Source organism: Fragaria vesca, linkage group LG7 (genome assembly GCF_000184155.1).
Source record: "Fragaria vesca subsp. vesca linkage group LG7, FraVesHawaii_1.0, whole genome shotgun sequence".
In the NCBI taxonomy this organism is placed as follows: Eukaryota; Viridiplantae; Streptophyta; class Magnoliopsida; order Rosales; family Rosaceae; genus Fragaria; species Fragaria vesca.
The window spans coordinates 14,982,463-15,000,772 of record NC_020497.1 but is presented as its reverse complement, the minus strand read 5'-3'; the positions used below and the strand labels follow the sequence as shown (position 1 = coordinate 15,000,772).

At 38.5% G+C, this 18,310-nt stretch overlaps 2 protein-coding genes across 2 annotated transcripts; both read left to right on the top strand.

Moving 5' to 3' along the window:
• Positions 1 to 3,776: 3,776 nt before the first annotated feature.
• LOC101292254 (probable lysine-specific demethylase ELF6-like) lies at positions 3,777 to 10,864 on the top strand. The gene is made up of 8 exons (XM_004307327.1): positions 3,777 to 4,007; positions 4,147 to 5,373; positions 5,714 to 5,792; positions 5,965 to 6,032; positions 6,467 to 6,617; positions 6,939 to 7,501; positions 7,822 to 7,989; positions 8,107 to 10,864. Exons 2-8 carry the CDS (start codon positions 4,209 to 4,211, stop codon positions 10,683 to 10,685), a joined length of 4,773 nt encoding a protein of 1,590 aa, XP_004307375.1. The 5' UTR covers positions 3,777 to 4,007; positions 4,147 to 4,208; the 3' UTR covers positions 10,686 to 10,864.
• Positions 10,865 to 13,003: 2,139 nt separating this feature from the next.
• Positions 13,004 to 15,639, top strand: LOC101293244. Its single transcript, XM_004308732.1, has 3 exons — positions 13,004 to 13,442; positions 14,660 to 14,874; positions 15,085 to 15,639. The coding sequence occupies exons 1-3, from the start codon at positions 13,124 to 13,126 to the stop codon at positions 15,637 to 15,639; spliced, it is 1,089 nt and encodes a 362-aa protein (XP_004308780.1). The 5' UTR covers positions 13,004 to 13,123.
• The last annotated feature ends 2,671 nt before the right edge of the window (positions 15,640 to 18,310 follow it).

Sequence of the window (18,310 nt, the reverse complement as noted above, 5' to 3'; positions counted from 1 at the left end):
ATATGAAACGTTACAGGTAAAGTAGAAGCTCTAGATTTCTCTTTGGAATTTTTGAAGTATTGAAGAAAAATCGTAACGAAATTCAACACCAGGATGCTGCTGGATTAACTCAACTGAGCTCGACTGTGGAGGACGTCGAGAAAAAGAAAGATTAAAAAAAATAAAAAAAAAAAAAGGAAAAAAGGTCTTAGCGGGTTCCAATGGGTAACCCGCGAACCCAACGGGTTTAAACCCGCTATAACCCATTAGCTTAATGGGTTATAGCGGGTTAAACCCGTTGAACCCGCTAAACCGTCACAGCCCGCCCGTTAACCGCCCAACCCGCCCATTTGCCAGGTTGATCTGTGGCATACATATATGGATTATTCTGCCCAGTTGAGACAGAAAAGGATGGAGTAACGGAGAGGATATTTCTCATTAGTGTTATAACAACATTATGTCTTAATTTCTTACTCAGATAGACCTTATGTGTGTGGATAGGCAATAATGAAATGAGAGGAAAGGATCCCAAGCTAAGAAACCCAGAAATTAGTGTAGGGGCTTCAGAAGCTATAAGAACAATGTCAATACTCGGCTTACATATGCAGCAGTGTAAGTGTGCCATTTTGATGGAGCAAATCTTTATCTTTATGATTTGGAACTTGTAGAACAGTGAAAGCTTGATGAACAACCTTTGTGATCAAAACACAACAATAGTCTAGATTTTTTTTTTGATAGGACAACAATAGTCTAGTTGGTGTGTTTCTTAAACAATGAAGCTAGCACACAGTTTTGAGTCAAAGACAAAAGGGTTTCCCTGGTAAGCAGGTATCAAGTATATAAGATCCTCAACATGACACATCATTCAAAATAGAGGCTAACAGATCTGAAAACTTGGACTCATGTCGATTGTTCCCTCTCCCTCTTCCTGCACCCACAGAAAAGAGAAAAGAGAAAAGAGAGAGAATTCCCTGATGGAATGGTCGGAGAGATTGAAAGGTCCCCTTCAAATGATGAATGTTGAGTCAGGTTGCAATATATTATTGCATTATCCTTTTATCCTTTGTTTGCAGAGTTGGAGATTCACGGGGGTACTTGCACAAACCAGTCAGAGGAAGGAGAGGGAAAAGGTTACATCTTATATGTATTATATATAGTTCCCGTTTTCTGCTGCATTTCCTAACAATCATGAAAAATAAACAAGCTGATCAGTGAAGCAAAATAGACCATGGACTATGAAATTAGCGTGATCTATTCTTACTTAGATATATCAAGGAAAGATTGTATGATTAGGGTGATCAATTCTTTCTCAAGATCTCTATGACTACGAGGTGTATTACATATTGTATCATTATATCTTCATCCTACATGCATGATACTTGAATTGGTAAATGAGTGTGATTCGGCATTATAAACAAAGTGCAAATAGCTTTTATAGACCATGTACCCTGTATAACTCCATTCTAGTTTATCTGAAAATTATTTGCAGCTGGTGATAGAGAAGCTTAGAAATCAATCATGTGAATTGAGATATTAGAGAAAATTAATAAAAGTAAAAGAGAAGATAGTTTTGTTACTACGATAACCACTAGGTACCAAAGGAACACCATTTGATAACCAAATAGGGGCTATGCTTGCAATTTTGATTGGGGTGGGTTTGACTTCGGCTGGGTTTTGTTTTGCTAATATCTTGTCTAATTTAGACGTTAAATGTTGACATAGGATCTTAACAAAAGGGTCTAAAGTGTGGTTATTGTCTTAAAATGATTAATTCAGCCAACCATGAAGTCAAAATTAATGTCCAGATTTACAAATTGTTAGCAAATGGGTATGACTGATGAAAATTAAAGGTAAATTTTTAAAATTGAGAGAATAAGGATTGAAATAAAGTTACTCACAAATCTTAAGAGACTAAAATGAATTTAATCCTATTTTTTACAAGTCATACTGGCACGAGTATTCGAGTAATGTTGGGCGAATATTTTTTTGGATATCATTTGCTTCCCACCATATGTAGCAGTATATATAGCAGAAATCCTAGCAATTTTTTGTGTGTTTCATTACATTATGTAGCATTACTACATATGTTGCCGCATAAGGTGAGATCGATGCAAATAGAAGAAAACAACTAGAGTTTTTCACTAGCACATTTAGGTATCAGAGCAACTTTCATGACATTTATGAGTCATTTAAAAACAAACACTTTTTTGGTTTTCATTATAATATGTAACTGCGTAACAATAAAATAGTAGCAAAAGTAAAAGATAACCAAACAAAAACAAACAAACAAACAGAAATAATGTTGAGGCTGCCATTATCACAAGCGAGAACTCTAAATTTATGACCTTTGTAAGAAATTTTGTAGACCTCCAATTATATAGAATGTATAATCTCAACCTCATGTTTCCTGGTTCACCATAATTTGCTCCAAACCGTTAGAATCCGAAACTAAATTCTAAACCACAACACCTTTAAATTCTTTGCATGTAGCTAATTCATTCTATCAACAACGCCTCAATTAGTTTGATAGAAGATCGTCAAGAACCCTTGCTCGCAAGTTAACATTAAAGCAAGAATAGCTAGTCATCAAAAGATCAATATGATGGCCTATAAAACTGTCGTTCAGGTGAAGCTTTTGACAATGATCTGGGTGATAGTTCTTATCGGATGCACGAATAACATGCTTGTGACTGAATCACTCTCAGATTGTGCTAAGCCATGCATGCCGGTGTGTCTGAAAGAAGAAGGTGCAACTTATCATATATGTGAGATTGCTTGTGAAAATTATTGCAACCAGATCAGTGGAACAGGTAAACGGTGACCTAACTACATTGTAAAGGGATATTGCAGTAAGTACCTCCACCATATTTGCAATTCTCGATTCGTTTGTGAATAATGTAACTGGCTACTAGAAATTGTGATTACCAAGCATAGCGAGGTAGCTGGTTGGTTTCGTTGTAGTTGTAATTTGTAAGAGATGTAAACATGGAGATGGTTAAGATTTTTAGGAGTTTCCTATCAATAAAATTTGATACAACTTTCAGTTGATATTCTTAAATGTTGAAAACGATATAGCTAGCCTCCCTCAACAACCAGGAGTTACAACATTGAGATGATAACCATTCATGGCTGCTCTTGTGTTTGCTTATCCACCTATTCCTTGAAAACCACAAAGTTTATGGTTGGTACCAAAGTGACCAAGCAATCGGTCAATTCAGTAACAATATATGAGAAAATTTATCACGTACGGTTATAACTATTGTAACTTTAATTCTTGGTTATAGGTAAATAAAACAATATAAACTATCGCTGATCCGCACATACTATTTCATAACCGGCTTCTACTCGATCTTTAATGTCTAATCTAGTTTCTACTCGTAAAATCATTATCGGATCAGCCTAAACTTCGAAATGAAACTTGCTTGATAAACTAGCAAGAATCTAAAAAATCAATGGAACACTAGTATACTTCTTCATCATCATCCTCATCCTCATCATATCAAGCGATTGTTTTCAAGCAATGGACAAAATCTTTGTGAGGTCCACAAACAGCTCCCTCCCCCATCGTTATCTGCAAAAAAAAAAGAAAACTATTCCCTCCTTCTCTGTCTGTACTCTACAACTTGATATCATTATGGCACCACCACCACGGCACCACCCTTCTAAACAGAGTCACATAGTCCCATACACACCATATGCATCCCTTTCTATACCTTATTAATTTAACCACCACCTCCCTACTCTAACTTGCATACGTACGCCCACACTTGATCTCACCTCAAACTCCCTCTAACCGCAATACCCAACTCCCCAACTCGTACGGTCACAAAAGCACCCACACCTTTCTCCCTGTCAGATTAGCATAACCCTCTTCTTCTTCCTCACCAAAGCTCAGACCTTTATCTACTGGGAAACAATTTTTCACTAACCCTAGACAAACCCAGATAGAAAGTTCATTACTTTGTGTATTTTGGGACTTGGTTTTTTTTTAAGGCTTAAAGTTCAACCAGGGCTGACTCCATCTCCAGGTTCTAATTGCTTGGTTTCTTAAAAATTTCAACTTGCATGTGTTTTTTGTGGTATCAATTTCAATGCTTTATGGATGTTCAATTATATGAAAGTAAGATACCCATGTTGAAATTTTTCCCCAAATTGTTGCATTTCTAGGGTTTTTGGAGATACTGGATTGATTGAGTACCAATGTGCAATTAAAGCTTGAATCTTGTTAAATGGGTGATGTGAAGATACCAAATTGGATAGAAGGGTTGCCATTGGCGCCTGAGTTTTATCCAACACATACTGAATTCGCAGACCCGATTGCTTATATATCGAAAATTGAGAAGGAAGCTAGTGAATTTGGTATTTGTAAGATTATCCCACCATTGCCAAGACCTTCGAAGAGATATGTTTTTAATAACTTGAATAAGTCACTTGCTAGGCGGCCTGAATTGGGTTGTGATTTGGTCCCTGGGAGTGATGGTGCTGTGACGAAAATGGGTGCTGCTGATGGTAGTAATGATGGGGAGGTTAGGGCAGTTTTTACTACTAGGCACCAAGAACTGGGGCAGAGTGTTCAAAGAGGGAAAGAGCCGACTGTTCAGGATCTGACATCATCTGGTGTTGCTAAGCAAGTGTGGCAGAGTGGGGAAGTTTATACTTTAGAGCAGTTCGAGTCCAAGGCAAGGACTTTTGCACGGAGCATTTTGGGTACAATTAGAGATGTTTCTCCATTAGTTATAGAGGCCATGTTTTGGAAGGCAGCTTCTGAGAAGCCGATATACATTGAGTATGCCAATGATGTGCCTGGGTCAGCTTTTGAGGAACCGGAAGGTGTGTTATTCTATTCACGTAGGCGGAGGAGGAAGAGGAATTCCTACCACAGAAGTGGACCAAACTCTGATAGCAAGAAAAGTGAAGTGATTAGAAGTTGTGAGAAAAACTCTCAAAATGGTGAAGTTGAGGAAGCTACCCCTAAAAATGTTTCTCCTACATGCTTAGAGGTACCAAAATCATCTGCTTCTCCGGGAATAGTGTCAACAGATGAGACTTCTCAATCTTCTAGGAAAAGAAGTCAAAATTCTTCTTGTGATATGGAAGGTACTGCTGGTTGGATGCTTTCAAACAGTCCATGGAACTTGCAAGTCATTGCACGCTCACCTGGTTCACTTACTCGTTTCATGCCGGATGATATCCCAGGTGTTACTTCTCCTATGGTTTATATTGGCATGTTATTCAGCTGGTTTGCTTGGCATGTTGAAGATCATGAGCTTCACAGCATGAATTTTCTGCACAATGGATCTGCAAAGACTTGGTATTCTGTTCCCGGAAATTATGCATTTGCTTTTGAGGAACTTATTCGTACTGAGGCATACGGTGGTACTGCCGACCGTCTAGGTATGTGGAATTTTATATGTTTCATTGTTTGGTAGACCCTTCTGAGCGTTTAAGTGGTTCAAAAGTCCTAAGAACAATAAAGTTCTCCCATTTTCTTTGTGAAAATTTTATTGGTAATGCTGTCAAAATGTTTTTCCAAGTTTCCCATGCCTTGGTTTCACTATGATTGTTCCAGTTGTTAATGGTAGTACTAACATGTTCAGGATGGTACAACTGTACAAGTAATTATTCACTGTTATTTTTCTTTAAATTCTGTTCTGATATTTTTTCATTTTGAAATTGATGGAGTTATACTTCTATAGCCTTTTTGTAACTCAGGTCCAGTTTCTTTTCTTGGCAGCTGCTCTCTCACTATTGGGTAACAAAACAACTTTAATGTCACCTGAAGTAGTTATCGCATCCGGAATTCCATGTTGCAGGTACTCTTTTTCTTTCCTTTGTTTTAGTTCTGTGATACATCATAATGTCAAATCAGTTGATGATTCTTTTTATAGGCTATGATTGAAGTTGTATGGATTTGATGTGGTAAACCGCGTCTCGTTTCGTCTTGTTGCTGTTAGTCCTGATATTCCTCTCTTGTTTGTTCTTTAGGTTGATACAGAATCCTGGTGAATTTGTTGTGACTTTTCCAAGGGCTTACCATGTAGGATTCAGTCACGGTAATTGCTTTAGTTTTTATGCAGACTGAATTGCAGTGTACGTTTGGATTACATTTAACATTTACCCCTATGTATACTGTGTTTACTTTCTTAAATGTGTAACGTGGCATTTGTGGCACAAAAATGCATTGGCAACTAAATTTGGGATTTTGGATATATACATTAATAAATTATAGAAAAATCAAGAAGAGTAGATCCTGAAGGATTTAACTTCATAATGAATAAGTAGACTTTGAGAGTGAACCTGATCTTGGGTGTGCATAATGGGATTGGGAGGAAATCCAAATGTGATCAGAGGCTTAAAATATCTCGGCCAATGTTAGATGGATTTGTTGTTTATAACTATATGAAAGATATTATGGTTGCATTTGCATCATATCTTGCTCATCTGACTTCTTATTGGATTTTGATTGTCTTCTTCCTGGAAACTACAGGTTTCAATTGTGGGGAAGCTGCTAACTTTGGAACACCCCAATGGCTAAAAGTTGCTAAAGAAGCTGCGGTACGTAGAGCTGCAATGAACTATCTTCCTATGCTCTCCCATCAACAGTTGTTATACCTCTCAACTATGTCTTTTATTTCAAGGTCAGCTCTGAGATTCTTTTCTTTGATGGCTGCAGCTCTCTGTATTCTAGTTGGCTTATGTGCTGTGCATAATGTTAATTGGTCAGTGTCAGTTGTCACTCTATGTCCAGAATATCGTCATGCTAAGCTGAACTGAGGGATCTGTTTTATAACATAATCATCCCCAACTGACTGCTTCTGTTTATCCATTAGTATTTAGTTCCCTCCTCTTGTATGTATCGGTCAGATTAACAGATCTACACTCTTTTCATGTTGTCTTGATAAAGTTTGGCCAACATAGGGTTGTTTCTCATACCTGGTTTTACTTATTTTAAAATGCAGAGTGCCAAGAGCCCTGCTACCAGGTGTGCGGAGTTCCCGAATGAGAGATAGGCAAAAAGAAGACAGAGAGCTATCAGTAAAGAAGGCTTTCATTGAAGATATTTTAAATGAGAATGATGTGTTATCTGCTCTTCTTGGGAAAGAATCAAGTTGCCGTGCAGTATTATGGAACCCTGATTTACTTCCATATACAAGTAAAGAGTCTCCTATACCCACTGCGGGTGCTCCTGTTGATACAAATTCAAAAGAAAATGCTACGGATACTCAGGGTGGAAAAAGTACAAATGATCAGAACTCTCTGGTAGATGAGATGAGTTTGTACATGGAAAATCTCAATGATTTATATTTGGGCAGCGATGATCTGTCTAGTGACTTCCAAGTGGACTCCGGAACATTGGCATGTGTGGCATGTGGGATACTTGGGTTTCCATTTATGTCTGTGATGCAACCATCTGAGAAAGCCTCAACGGAACTTCAGCCTGAATATATTTTATCTGAAGAATTGCCAGGCAATTCTCATTTCTCTCCAGAGCTTCACGAAGCTTTCAAAGACTCTGCTACAGGTATTGGAACTTGGATCCACTTTTGCCTTGCCCATGTCTTTTACTGTGTGTTGTAACTATTTACTTTTATTTATTGTTCTATTGAATCAGTTGGTAAGACTCATCCGAAAGTATGTCAGAATTAGATCGGAAAAGAGTATTTATTTATCAAATGATTTATGATTGTCTATGTTTTCATGAACTGTATAAGTTCCTTAATATAGACTGTTATGTAGGCCAAGCTTTTTGTAATACTGTTCCAGTGAGATTCTTCTACATAGTTTCCCAAGTTTTTTTCACAGAAGAAAATGGTTATATAAACTTTCCTCGTTGTTATGCAGAGATTCTCTCTCCTATTTCCAATCCTTGCACAACAAGGTTTGACAATCATTGGAATATTGTCAATAAGTTTCTGAGGCCACGGAGTTTCTGTCTTGAACATGCTGTTGAAACTTTGGAGCTGTTGCAGTGTAAAGGTGGAGCAAACATGCTTGTGATTTGCCATTCTGGTAAGATTAGCTCTCAACTTTTGTATGAATATCAGTATGCAATGTTACTTGATATTCTCTCTGTGATTTGTAAACCTGTTGCGCGGTGGTGTGATTCTACTCTTTGAATTTCTGCAGACTATCAGAAAATAAAGGCTCCTGCTGGAGCCATTGCAGAGGAAATTGGTTGCCCTTTTAACTATAAAGAGGTTCCTTTGGACACTGCCTCAAAGGAAGATCTGAACTTGATAGATCTTGCTGTCGATGATGGTCGAGATGAATGTGGAGAGGATTGGACCTCAAAGTTGGGTATCAACCTACGGTACTGTGTCAAGGTCAGAAAAAGTTCTTCCTCAAAGCGAGTCCAGCATGCATTGGCATTGGGTGGAGCTCTCTCTACACAAAGTTGCAGCGCAGAATTTCTGACTGTTGACTGGAAATCTAGAAGATCTCGGACAAAGAAGGTTTATCTAGATGCCACTTACAAACAATGTCAGACCATTGAGAAAAAGAAGGAAGAAGTGGTGGAGGCAAAGTCAGCAGCTGCCGCCTCTTTTAAAAGTGAAGCAACAATAATTCAATATTCAAGAAGGAATAAGCGAAGACCAAGTACTTCTACAGGAGCAGGAAGAGTTGTTGAGCAACCTGCTACTTCTGAAGAGTTTGATAAACATGGCAGGAGGGCTTCAGATAGTAGCACTCACAACAATGGTAAGTCCACCAGCTTATGTGCAAGGTTGGACTCGTATGCATCGAAGAGTATGTCTGAAGTGCATCCTGATGTCCAGATGCTTGAAGCCACCAGGGATATCTGTTTGAACTCTCTTCCACAAGTTGCAGATAGAGTTGCCTTAACAGCTGGAAGTGCTGATAAACAGATTGAAAATCACAGTTTGGAAGAGAGGCAGATGAACAGTAGAGGTAGCAGTTTAGCAGCAAGTGAGTCTGATATGCAACATGAGATCAAGATCCTTGAAGAAGCCAGAGTGAATGACCCTATTACTCCGCTTGCCATTGCATGTGATGAAAGGTCTGAAAATAGAGAAAAGCAGGAAAACAGAAAATTGAACAAAAACGATGGCAACTGTAATTTGGTGTCTGAACGACAATCCCAACTGTGGGCTGAGGAGGATGTTCTTATGGACGTGGGTCCTGTTTTCACCGAATTAACAAATGTATGTACTGCTGACTCAATTGTGACAAGTTCTGAGGAACAGATGGGCAATGCAGTCATTGATAAATCTTGTGTGAATAGTGAAATTTGTGAATCCATCACCACTGCTACTGACAGAAGTAATAACAAGGCACCAGCTTCATATAATTCCACACTGGTAAGTGATCCAACTTCTGCAGCATCTGAAGGTCATGTTGAATTTGAAAGAGAAACTTGTATTGCAGAAGATTTTAGCAATGTTGTTTCTTCAGAGTTCAAACCGGAAGAAGATATTGAGATTCCACAAGGAAGAAATGAAGATTCCAGTTTCAGTCATGCTAGAAGGATCAGGCAACCCTCTCCTGCTTGTACAGACAGATTGTCGGGAGTTCCAAGTACGATCTGTGCTGAAGCAGATTTTCATCGGGGCCCGACTTCACATATTCAAGAATTTCAGGCTGCAGATAGAAGTAGCGAGGGGGAATATATCTCTACTTCAGTGATACAGATGGAAGAAACTCATCCCTCAATCTCATTGGAAGAATCTCCTGAAGTTCCAATGGGAAGCTCTTTGGAGGAAGGCACTAGCAATGGTGTGATTTTAGCCACTGTAGTTCAGCAAGATGCCCAAACTACAAATAAAGCTGTGGAAGCACCTAGTCAGAATTTTGTGATACGAGTAAAAAATCACCCTATACCTGTCTATGTTGAAGATGATGTTCCCAGAGTGAGCTGTGCAACAGAAGCAACTTTGGATGATAAAGAACAGTGGACAAACTCTTACAGTAATAAGGAACTCATTGCTAGTCATGATACTTCAAAATGCGAGCTGTCACGTGTTACAATCAAAACATATTTCAGAGTTAAAAGAGGGAGTCGTGCTGCCGAAAAATTGTGCAACGGTAGTGAAGATTGTATATCACAACCTGAAAGAGAGACGGGAAACATTGAGCCTTCCCTTGTAGACCACAGACCGGGTCCTGAAACTGGAAGTAAAAGAAAGAGAGGACTGGAGCAGAAAATGGATGACAACTTCAATATTAATGGATATATTAGGGGGCCATGTGAAGGTCTGCGACGAAGGGCTGGGAAGGGTGTGACAGTTAGTGAGATAGACATCCACGACGAGGTTGAAGAGAAGCCAGTGGCAAAGAAGGTGAAAAGACCATCAGATGCTTCTGTTCATCTCAAGGATAAGAAAAAAGAGCAAGTAAAGAAGACCCACAGCTGCAACCTAGGGAGCTGTAGCATGAGTTTTCACACAAAGGAGGAGTTAATGGTGCACAAGCGTAACCGTTGCCCACATGAAGGGTGTGGTAAGAAGTTCAGTTGCCACAAGTATGCAATGGTTCATAGCCGTGTACACGAGAATGCTAGGCCCTTCAAGTGCCCATGGAAAGGTTGCTCCATGTCATTCAAGTGGGCATGGGCACAGACTGAGCATATACGAGTACACACTGGAGAAAAACCATACAAGTGTAAGGTGGACGGCTGTGGCCTCTCGTTCAGGTTTGTATCGGATTTTAGTCGTCATAGACGAAAGACGGGGCATTATGTGAGCTAACGTTGTATGGCAGTATTCTTTTGTGATTAGGCTACTTGTGTAACACATGGGTATAAGCAAAGGGATTTATGGGGACAAAGAGGCCTCCAGGTTCCCTTGTTGTAGTCTTCTATGTGATTTTAGGTGTACAACTAGGGAGGAATTTAACATTTCTATAGCAGCAGTTGATTTTTTGAGCCACAATCGGTGTCATTCAACTCATGGTTCTGTTTTCTTCCCTGTTACTGATCTTGTCTTCATTTCATTCTACTCATGCCACTTGGGGTAAGACTTGTCGGATATTTGCATTGAAATAACGATAATTTCTTCTGGATCTTTTACTTCTAGAAGTGTGGTAAAATACAAGAAAGTGCAAAAACCGAAAAGGGGTCTGAAAAGGGTTCATACTTCATACCAGTAGCTGAGTCTGTATCGATTGTATGTTTGCTCTGAAGATTGACTGCTATAGTGGCAGATCGAAGTGTTACTACTGGTGAGGTGAACTTGAAAAATCAGAACTTTGTGCTAATATAAACTTGGTCCTGGTTCCATGATGTCAAACCAATATGAAATTACGGGTTAGTTATGAATCAGGTATACCACAGTCCAACTCCAATAGTATATAGTTAGTTGCCCGAAACCAGATACTACAGTGAAGTGCAAGTAACTAGATGTAGTTATGCAGCCCTGCCCTTTATCATTGGATTGAGCTTATGATGTGCCTCCTTGCATATCAAGGGACGCATCTGTTGGGAATGATACTCTTTGCAACTTTTAGGCTTCAGAATTTTATGAGATAGTGTTTAGGAAAAGCCTGGGCTAACCACACCATGTTAGCCAATGCTAACCATAGCCAATGATAAGAAGAAAGGTGTGTATCTTGCAGAGCAACAAAAATATACTCTTGGTCCTGAAGATGGTTGCCACTCGGATGACTTTAAAGTTACAAAGGATTGCGTTACACTCTAATAATGTTCATTTGATTGCCACACAATTGCATGGCTTTTATTTGGTAGGCTTAGTTGAGTTCAGTGGGTGATCCATCCATCGCTAATGGCATCGATGTCCGGATTGAACTCCATTGGAAGGTCATTAAAGCTGCCTAGAAACGTTACTGTTGCTTACATTGCAAGGCATTTGGTCATGATCGAGATTAATATTTGTCGAAATCTAATGTGGGAACTGAAGAGGGAAGCAAATTTGCCAACCACCCTAATTTGTCCACCCACTTAGTTTAATGACATGTGTCTTTTCTCTCATCATCTCTAACCATGGTTAATATTTTAAAATTATAATTCATAAATTCAGCTTTCTTTTCATTTTCAAATTCTGAGTTCAAACAGGTATAAAAGAAAATATATTATTTCTTAATAAAAAAATTAATTAAAACACAAGCTAATAGCCTAACAAGGATGAAGCCTCTCAGCCTCCATGTCGACTTCTTTTCCAACCCCTTCTGGTTCAGGCCCGCGCTCTTTCTCTCGCCAGACTTCGACTCCGAGGCCTTCATCTCCGACCTCCGATCCGAGCTCCAGTCCTACCTCGCCTCCCACAACCACGACCTCATCGACCTCATCAACCGCGACTATAGGCCGACTTCGTCAACCTCAACACCAAGCTCGTCGACGTCGTCTCCAACGTGACTGTTTATGGTTAGGTAATGTGGATGGATGTGGTGAAGTTACAACCCATTTGTGAATATCTGAGTTGGGATTTGGAATAGTTTTGTTGGGGTTTCTAAAGTTTTATACTTTTTTGATTTCATTCATTTTTTTGTACTAGGTTTTCTGTGGTTCAAAAGTTTAAAAACGAGATGAACCCAGAACGAGCCTTTCTTGATAGAACTAGATCTTCATGTGTTTGATCGATTACAAGAATAATATTATACGGAGGAAGAAGGGTAGTATACAGAGGAAGAATGATGAACTGTAATGATGATTGATGAAAATGGTTAGTAGTGACGCAAGAATTTTAATTAATGGTACCAGGGCGGAGGCATTCATAGGCCTTGATGGCCCTGACACCCCCCAACTTGAAATTATATATATATATTCTCTTGTTATTCTGATACAGATGATCTCCATCTCAGTCTATCTCATGTGATGACATCCTCAGGCCAACATTATGTAATGATTTTTTTGATTTTTTTTGGGTGCCCACTGACCTTATTTATACATGAGAGGACGAGAGGAACAACCGAACAAACAATATGTAAACATGAAGACGACCTTCCTCTCTCGCCTCTAAAAACCTTGATCGCTCCCCTTCAGGTAACCGCCCGCTTCTCTCTTTCTTTCTTCCGATTACTTCTCTCTTCCTTACTCCGATCAGTCTCTAAACCTAGGGCTTTATTTCTTCTGGGCATTTTCTATTGAGCTCTCTAACCGAACAAACAATATCCTTTTTCCATAGATCTCGTCATCTAGCAGAGAAGAACATGAGGAAGCAGTCCTCAATCCATGGGTTTTTCAAAAGAAAAAGTACCGAGCAATCCGAACCCGAAGCCAATACATCAGCGTCTTTACCGTTGCCGATTGAGCCAGAGGTTCCCAATATTTCTCATCCCAAGTCAGCGCGAGTTGATTCCAATGATGATGAAATTAGCTTCGCATCTTTGGAGCGTGATCCAGGGCGGCGTCAACAAATATGGCAGTACCTGGTTAATAAGCAAGATGCAGTTCGCCGATTGTACATCAAGCTCGGACCAAATCAGCCTTTGCTTACCAAGTATCCTCAATCAGGACCACAAAATCATCGTCGTAGCTTTCAACCAACATGGTACGCTCTATTTCCTTCTTGGTTAGAATATTCTGAGGAGAAAGATGCAGCCTTTTGTCTACCATGTTTTCTTTTTCATAAGCCATCTGGGCATCAAGGGCACAAAACATTCACTGTTGATGGATTTCGTAACTGGAAGAAAGTTAGAGATGGTAAAGTCTGTGCTTTTCTTAATCATGAGGGAAAGTATCCTAACTCCAAACATAAAGTTGCAAAGCTATCTTGGTTGGATTTGATGAATCAATCTCAGCACATAGATAGGGTGATAGAAACTTACACAGCTCAACAAATTGCAGAGAATAGGTTACGAGTTAAAACCTCAATTGAAGCAGCTAAATGGTTGGCATTTCAAGGATTGGCATTTAGAGGTCATGATGAAAGTTCAACCTCCCTAAATCCTGGGAATTATAAGGCCTTGTTAAAATTGCTGGAATTATACAATGAAAAAGTTGCTGAATTATTAGTCAGTGCTCCTAAAAATGCCTTGTACACATCTCCAGAAGTTCAAAAGCAAATTTTACAATGTTTCTCAAGAAGAACAAGTGATGCAATTCGCTAAGAAATTGGTGCTAGAAAATTTTGTATACTTGTTGATGAATCTCGTGATGAGTCAAAGNGGGAGCAAATGGCTATAGTGTTGCGGTTTGTTGACAAACATGGTCTCATTCAAGAGTCGGTTTTTTTGGTCTTGTTCATGTGTCCAACACAGCTGCATTAACCTTACAGAAGGGTATATATTTTACATTGACACATCATGGCCTTGACATTCAGAATATTAGAGGACAAGGATATGACGTGCAAGTAATATGAGAGGTTAGTGGAATGGTTTGCAAGTTTTGGTATTGCAAGATTGTCCATATGCTTACTATGTTCATTGCTTAGCCCATCGGTTACAGTTAACTTTAGTTGCATCATCAAGAGAAGTTGTTCCTGTTCATAATTTTTTCAATAAGCTAGCAGCTGTTGTTAATATTGTTGGTGCTTCATGTAAGCATCAAGATGAATTTAGAGAAGCTCAAGTGAAGGAAATTCAATATTTGATTTCTATTGATGAGCTGGAGACCGGAAGAGGACTTAACCAAGTTGGTAGTTTACAACGAGCTGGAGACACCCGTTGGGGTTCACACTTCAGATCAGTTTCAAGCTTGATAGACAAGTTCAGTCCAACGTGCCAAGTATTGCTGAACATTATTGCTGATGGAAACACTTATGTGCAGAGTGGAGATGCAGATGCGGCTTACGAGGGAATGACTTCATTTCAGTTTGTTTCATTCTACATCTCATGCGAGAAATCATGGGGATCACAGATGATCTATGTCGGGCTTTACAAAAAAAATCCCAGGATATTTTGCATGCCATGACTCTTGTTGCCTCAACTAAAGCACTTTTACAAAGATTGAGAGATGATGGATGTGATCATATACTTATTGAGGTGAGTTCTTTTTGTGAGGCACGCAACATACCACTACCTAACATAATGCACGTTATGTTGATAGAGAAGGTAAAGCCCGTGGTCAGCAAGATAATTTTACTATTAAGCATCATTATCAGGTAATTATAAATTTGTTTAGTTAAATATATAAATTTGTTTATTGATCTCTATAAGTCTTTTAATTATTAATTGGAACTTTTTATGTTACAGGTTGACATTTTTAATGCTGCAATTGACTCTCAATTGCAAGAACTGAATAGCCGATTCAATGAGAATGTGGTGAAGTTGATTGTCCTCTGTTCAGCTTTAGATCTCCGTGAAATTTGTAAGTCTTTTAGAATTGATGATGTTTATGAATTAATAGACAAATTCTATCCAAAAGACTTTGAAGATCATGAGAAGGCGCGTCTGAAAATACAACTTCAACATTTTTACAATGATGTGATTCGACTTCCGGAATTCAAGGCTTTGTTAACTATTTCTGCGATGGCTCAATGGCTTGTGAATACTAGAAGATCAATTGCATACCATCTGGTATATATGGTAGTTTCTTTGGTGCTCACTCTTCCTGTCTCAACAGCAACTACAGAGCGAGCATTCTCAGCTATGAAAATAGTGAAAACTAGACTTCGCAACCGAATGGAAGACGATTTTCTTACGGACTCTTTGATTATGTACATTGAAAAAGAAATCGTTGAGAAGATTAGTATAGACTCAATTATTGATGACTTTCGCAATATGCAAACTCGACGAGTCGCCTTTTGATATGTATATTCGGTCCTTTTGATATGTATATTCGGTTTAATGTTTTGTTTCATTAGATACTATGTTACTTCATTGGCTTATAATTTATCTTTTGTTTGTTGGCCGGCTCCTGTTAGTTTTAAATCTTGGCTCCGCCTCTGAAATGTGGTTCTGAAACAATAAAGGCAAATTGTTTAAGTTAAAATGAAAAGGAAACAAAATATTTATTATTTACAGTTTTATAATGTTAACCATAGTTTGAGATGGTTAAGAAAAAGGACAGATGACACTAAACTAGGTGGGTGGACAAATTAGGGTGGTCGGCAAATTTACTTCTAACTAAAGAGTGTACATCTTCGGGTAAGTAGTAGTAATCTAATTAACCAAGATTACAGAACATAATTATAAGTAAAGAACTGATTGAAAATTGTTTTGTAAAACTTTAGTGACATTATGTAAATGATGTAAATCATCAAGTTAAGTTTTAGTACAATCTAATGGCAGAGTTGTAGGTAGATCTTAATAGTTCAATATAGTGTTATTTTGACGATCTCATAGATCTTTTTATCAACAGTGTTAGACACACTCAAAACACAACTAACTCTAGAAATAAAATCCTAAAAGATGGAGGTTATGATGACTTAATTGTATCTAGAGTTGGTTGAGCTGTTTCTATCCATCTAAAACGTGACCATTTCTCTATGCAATCTCATGCATTTAGAGCCTAATTTAGAGCTCTTTTCTTTACACAATTATGAATCATTCTCATTCAATTCACACTAACTTCACTCATCCTTTGTGCATGCATGTATATACATATCACATAAATTGTGTCTAGATATTGTATAAAAATCAAGTAGAGACTCAAGTGCCTACGCCTACCATAAGAAATGAGGATAGGATCGAGAATGTGGATGTAGGAAGTTGAGATATTGGTAGAAACTAATATAAAAGTGAAGCCTTAATTATAAATTTATTGTGTAACTTGAAATTTTGGTAGAAACTAAAATTTCATGCCGTTAGAGCCTAAAAACAAAACTCACTTGAATTTAATCTCTAAGAAAAACAATCCGTCCAAAAATAGAAGAATTAAATTCAGTTTACCTCCTTGTGGTTTGGGGGTGACTTCATGTTAGTCCCTACACTTTTATTTTCATCAGTTTACCCCTTAAACACTTCAATTACTATCTGCCGTGCCTAAATTCTCATATTCCGTTTGAATTGACCGTTAATTATCAGCAGTTAAGGTTCGATTTGGACAGATAAGGTCCAATTTGCCCAAATTCTAGATACGGGCCTCACAGTTAAGGTTAAAATTATCAGCAGTTAACGTCCGATTTGGATAAAATATAGGACATTTTTCACGCTTGAGGAAAATTCAAAAGTTTGAGGGGTAAACTGATGAAATTGAAAGTATAGGGATTAACACGAAGTTACTCCCAAACCTCATGGGGGTAAACTGAATTTAATTCAAAATAGAAAGTAATCGACAATAATCTCGTATGAGATTATGATGATTCTTTGTCGATGTAGGATCCTGCAAGTGTTTCAAGGACTGGGCAAGAGGATTCTTGAAGCTCCAGCTGGAAGTTGTTTCATAACAAGAGAGAATCATAAATCATAAACCAGAGAGAGGATTTAAATTTGTTATTTAACACAAGCGTAACACCGTTGCCCAGATGAAAAGTTTTGGTTAGAACTAAGAAGTTCAGTTGCCACAAACATTCAGTGGTTCATAGCTTTATGGGGCCAAAAAGGCCAACAAGATCTCTTGGTGCATGTAATCTTGTGTGTGATTTTAGGTGTAAATGCAACCAGGGATCGAGCAATTAGCAATTTAAGTAACATAGATAGCGCACCGGCCAGTTGATCTTTTGAGCCACAATCGTTGTCATTCAACTCATGGTTCTGTTTATTGTTACTATGGAAATCTGATATTGTCCTCGTTTCATTCTACTCATGCCACTTTGCCCTATAGAAATTTGATCTTGTCCTCATTTCATTCTACTCATGCCACTTTGCCACTTTGGGCAAGGCTTGTGGGATATTTGCACTCAAATAACAACAAAAGGTTCTTCTGGATTTTCCACTCTAAGTGGTAAAATACAAGGAACAAAAATCAAAGTTAAAGGGTTATATCAGTAGGTCTAGTATCGATTGTGAGTAACATCCTATATGAAGATGACTGCGTGCTATAGATGTTGGTGATCGACGAAGTTTGCTCTGAAGATGACTGCGTGCTGTAGATGTGAGTAACAATATTGATATCGATGGAGAAATGCTACATTGATGCAAAACTCTTGGTCCTGATCGAGGAAGTGGCAACCAATTAAGCCTGATTATCCAAGGATACGAAGGAATAATGTGTTATACTCATGACCAGAACAAGCACTTTAGCCGACGAAAAATTTTCGTCGGCCTGTTAGCTTAATTCGTCGGCTAAGATCTTAGCCGACGAAAGTTCGTTGGCTAAGATTTCGTCGGGAAAAAGTCGTCTGTGGTGACTTTAGTCGACGAAACTAAAAGAAGTCGTCGGCTATATTCCCAGCGTTTAGTCAACGAAAAACAGTTCGTCGGCTTTTTTCCAAGAATTTAGCCGACGAATATATTAAATGTTTCGTCGGCCGTGTCTGAGACTTTAGCCGATGACACGTGTAATATATTCGTCGGCTATAGTCTGTAATAAAAAAAT

What these genes read in the sequence shown, in the direction of transcription:
- LOC101292254 (XM_004307327.1), top strand. Translation starts at nt 4,209, where the DNA reads ATGGGTGATGTGAAGATACCAAATTGGATAGAAGGGTTGCCATTGGCG. An exon ending in TGGTACTGCCGACCGTCTAG is followed by an intron (nt 5,374 to 5,713) that starts GTATGTGGAATT and finishes TTTTCTTGGCAG; the next exon opens with CTGCTCTCTCACTATTGGGT. An exon ending in TCCGGAATTCCATGTTGCAG is followed by an intron (nt 5,793 to 5,964) that starts GTACTCTTTTTC and finishes TTTGTTCTTTAG; the next exon opens with GTTGATACAGAATCCTGGTG.
- LOC101293244 (XM_004308732.1), top strand. Translation starts at nt 13,124, where the DNA reads ATGGGTTTTTCAAAAGAAAAAGTACCGAGCAATCCGAACCCGAAGCCA. An exon ending in CGTAGCTTTCAACCAACATG is followed by an intron (nt 13,443 to 14,659) that starts GTACGCTCTATT and finishes ACTTATGTGCAG; the next exon opens with AGTGGAGATGCAGATGCGGC. An exon ending in GTGATCATATACTTATTGAG is followed by an intron (nt 14,875 to 15,084) that starts GTGAGTTCTTTT and finishes TTTATGTTACAG; the next exon opens with GTTGACATTTTTAATGCTGC.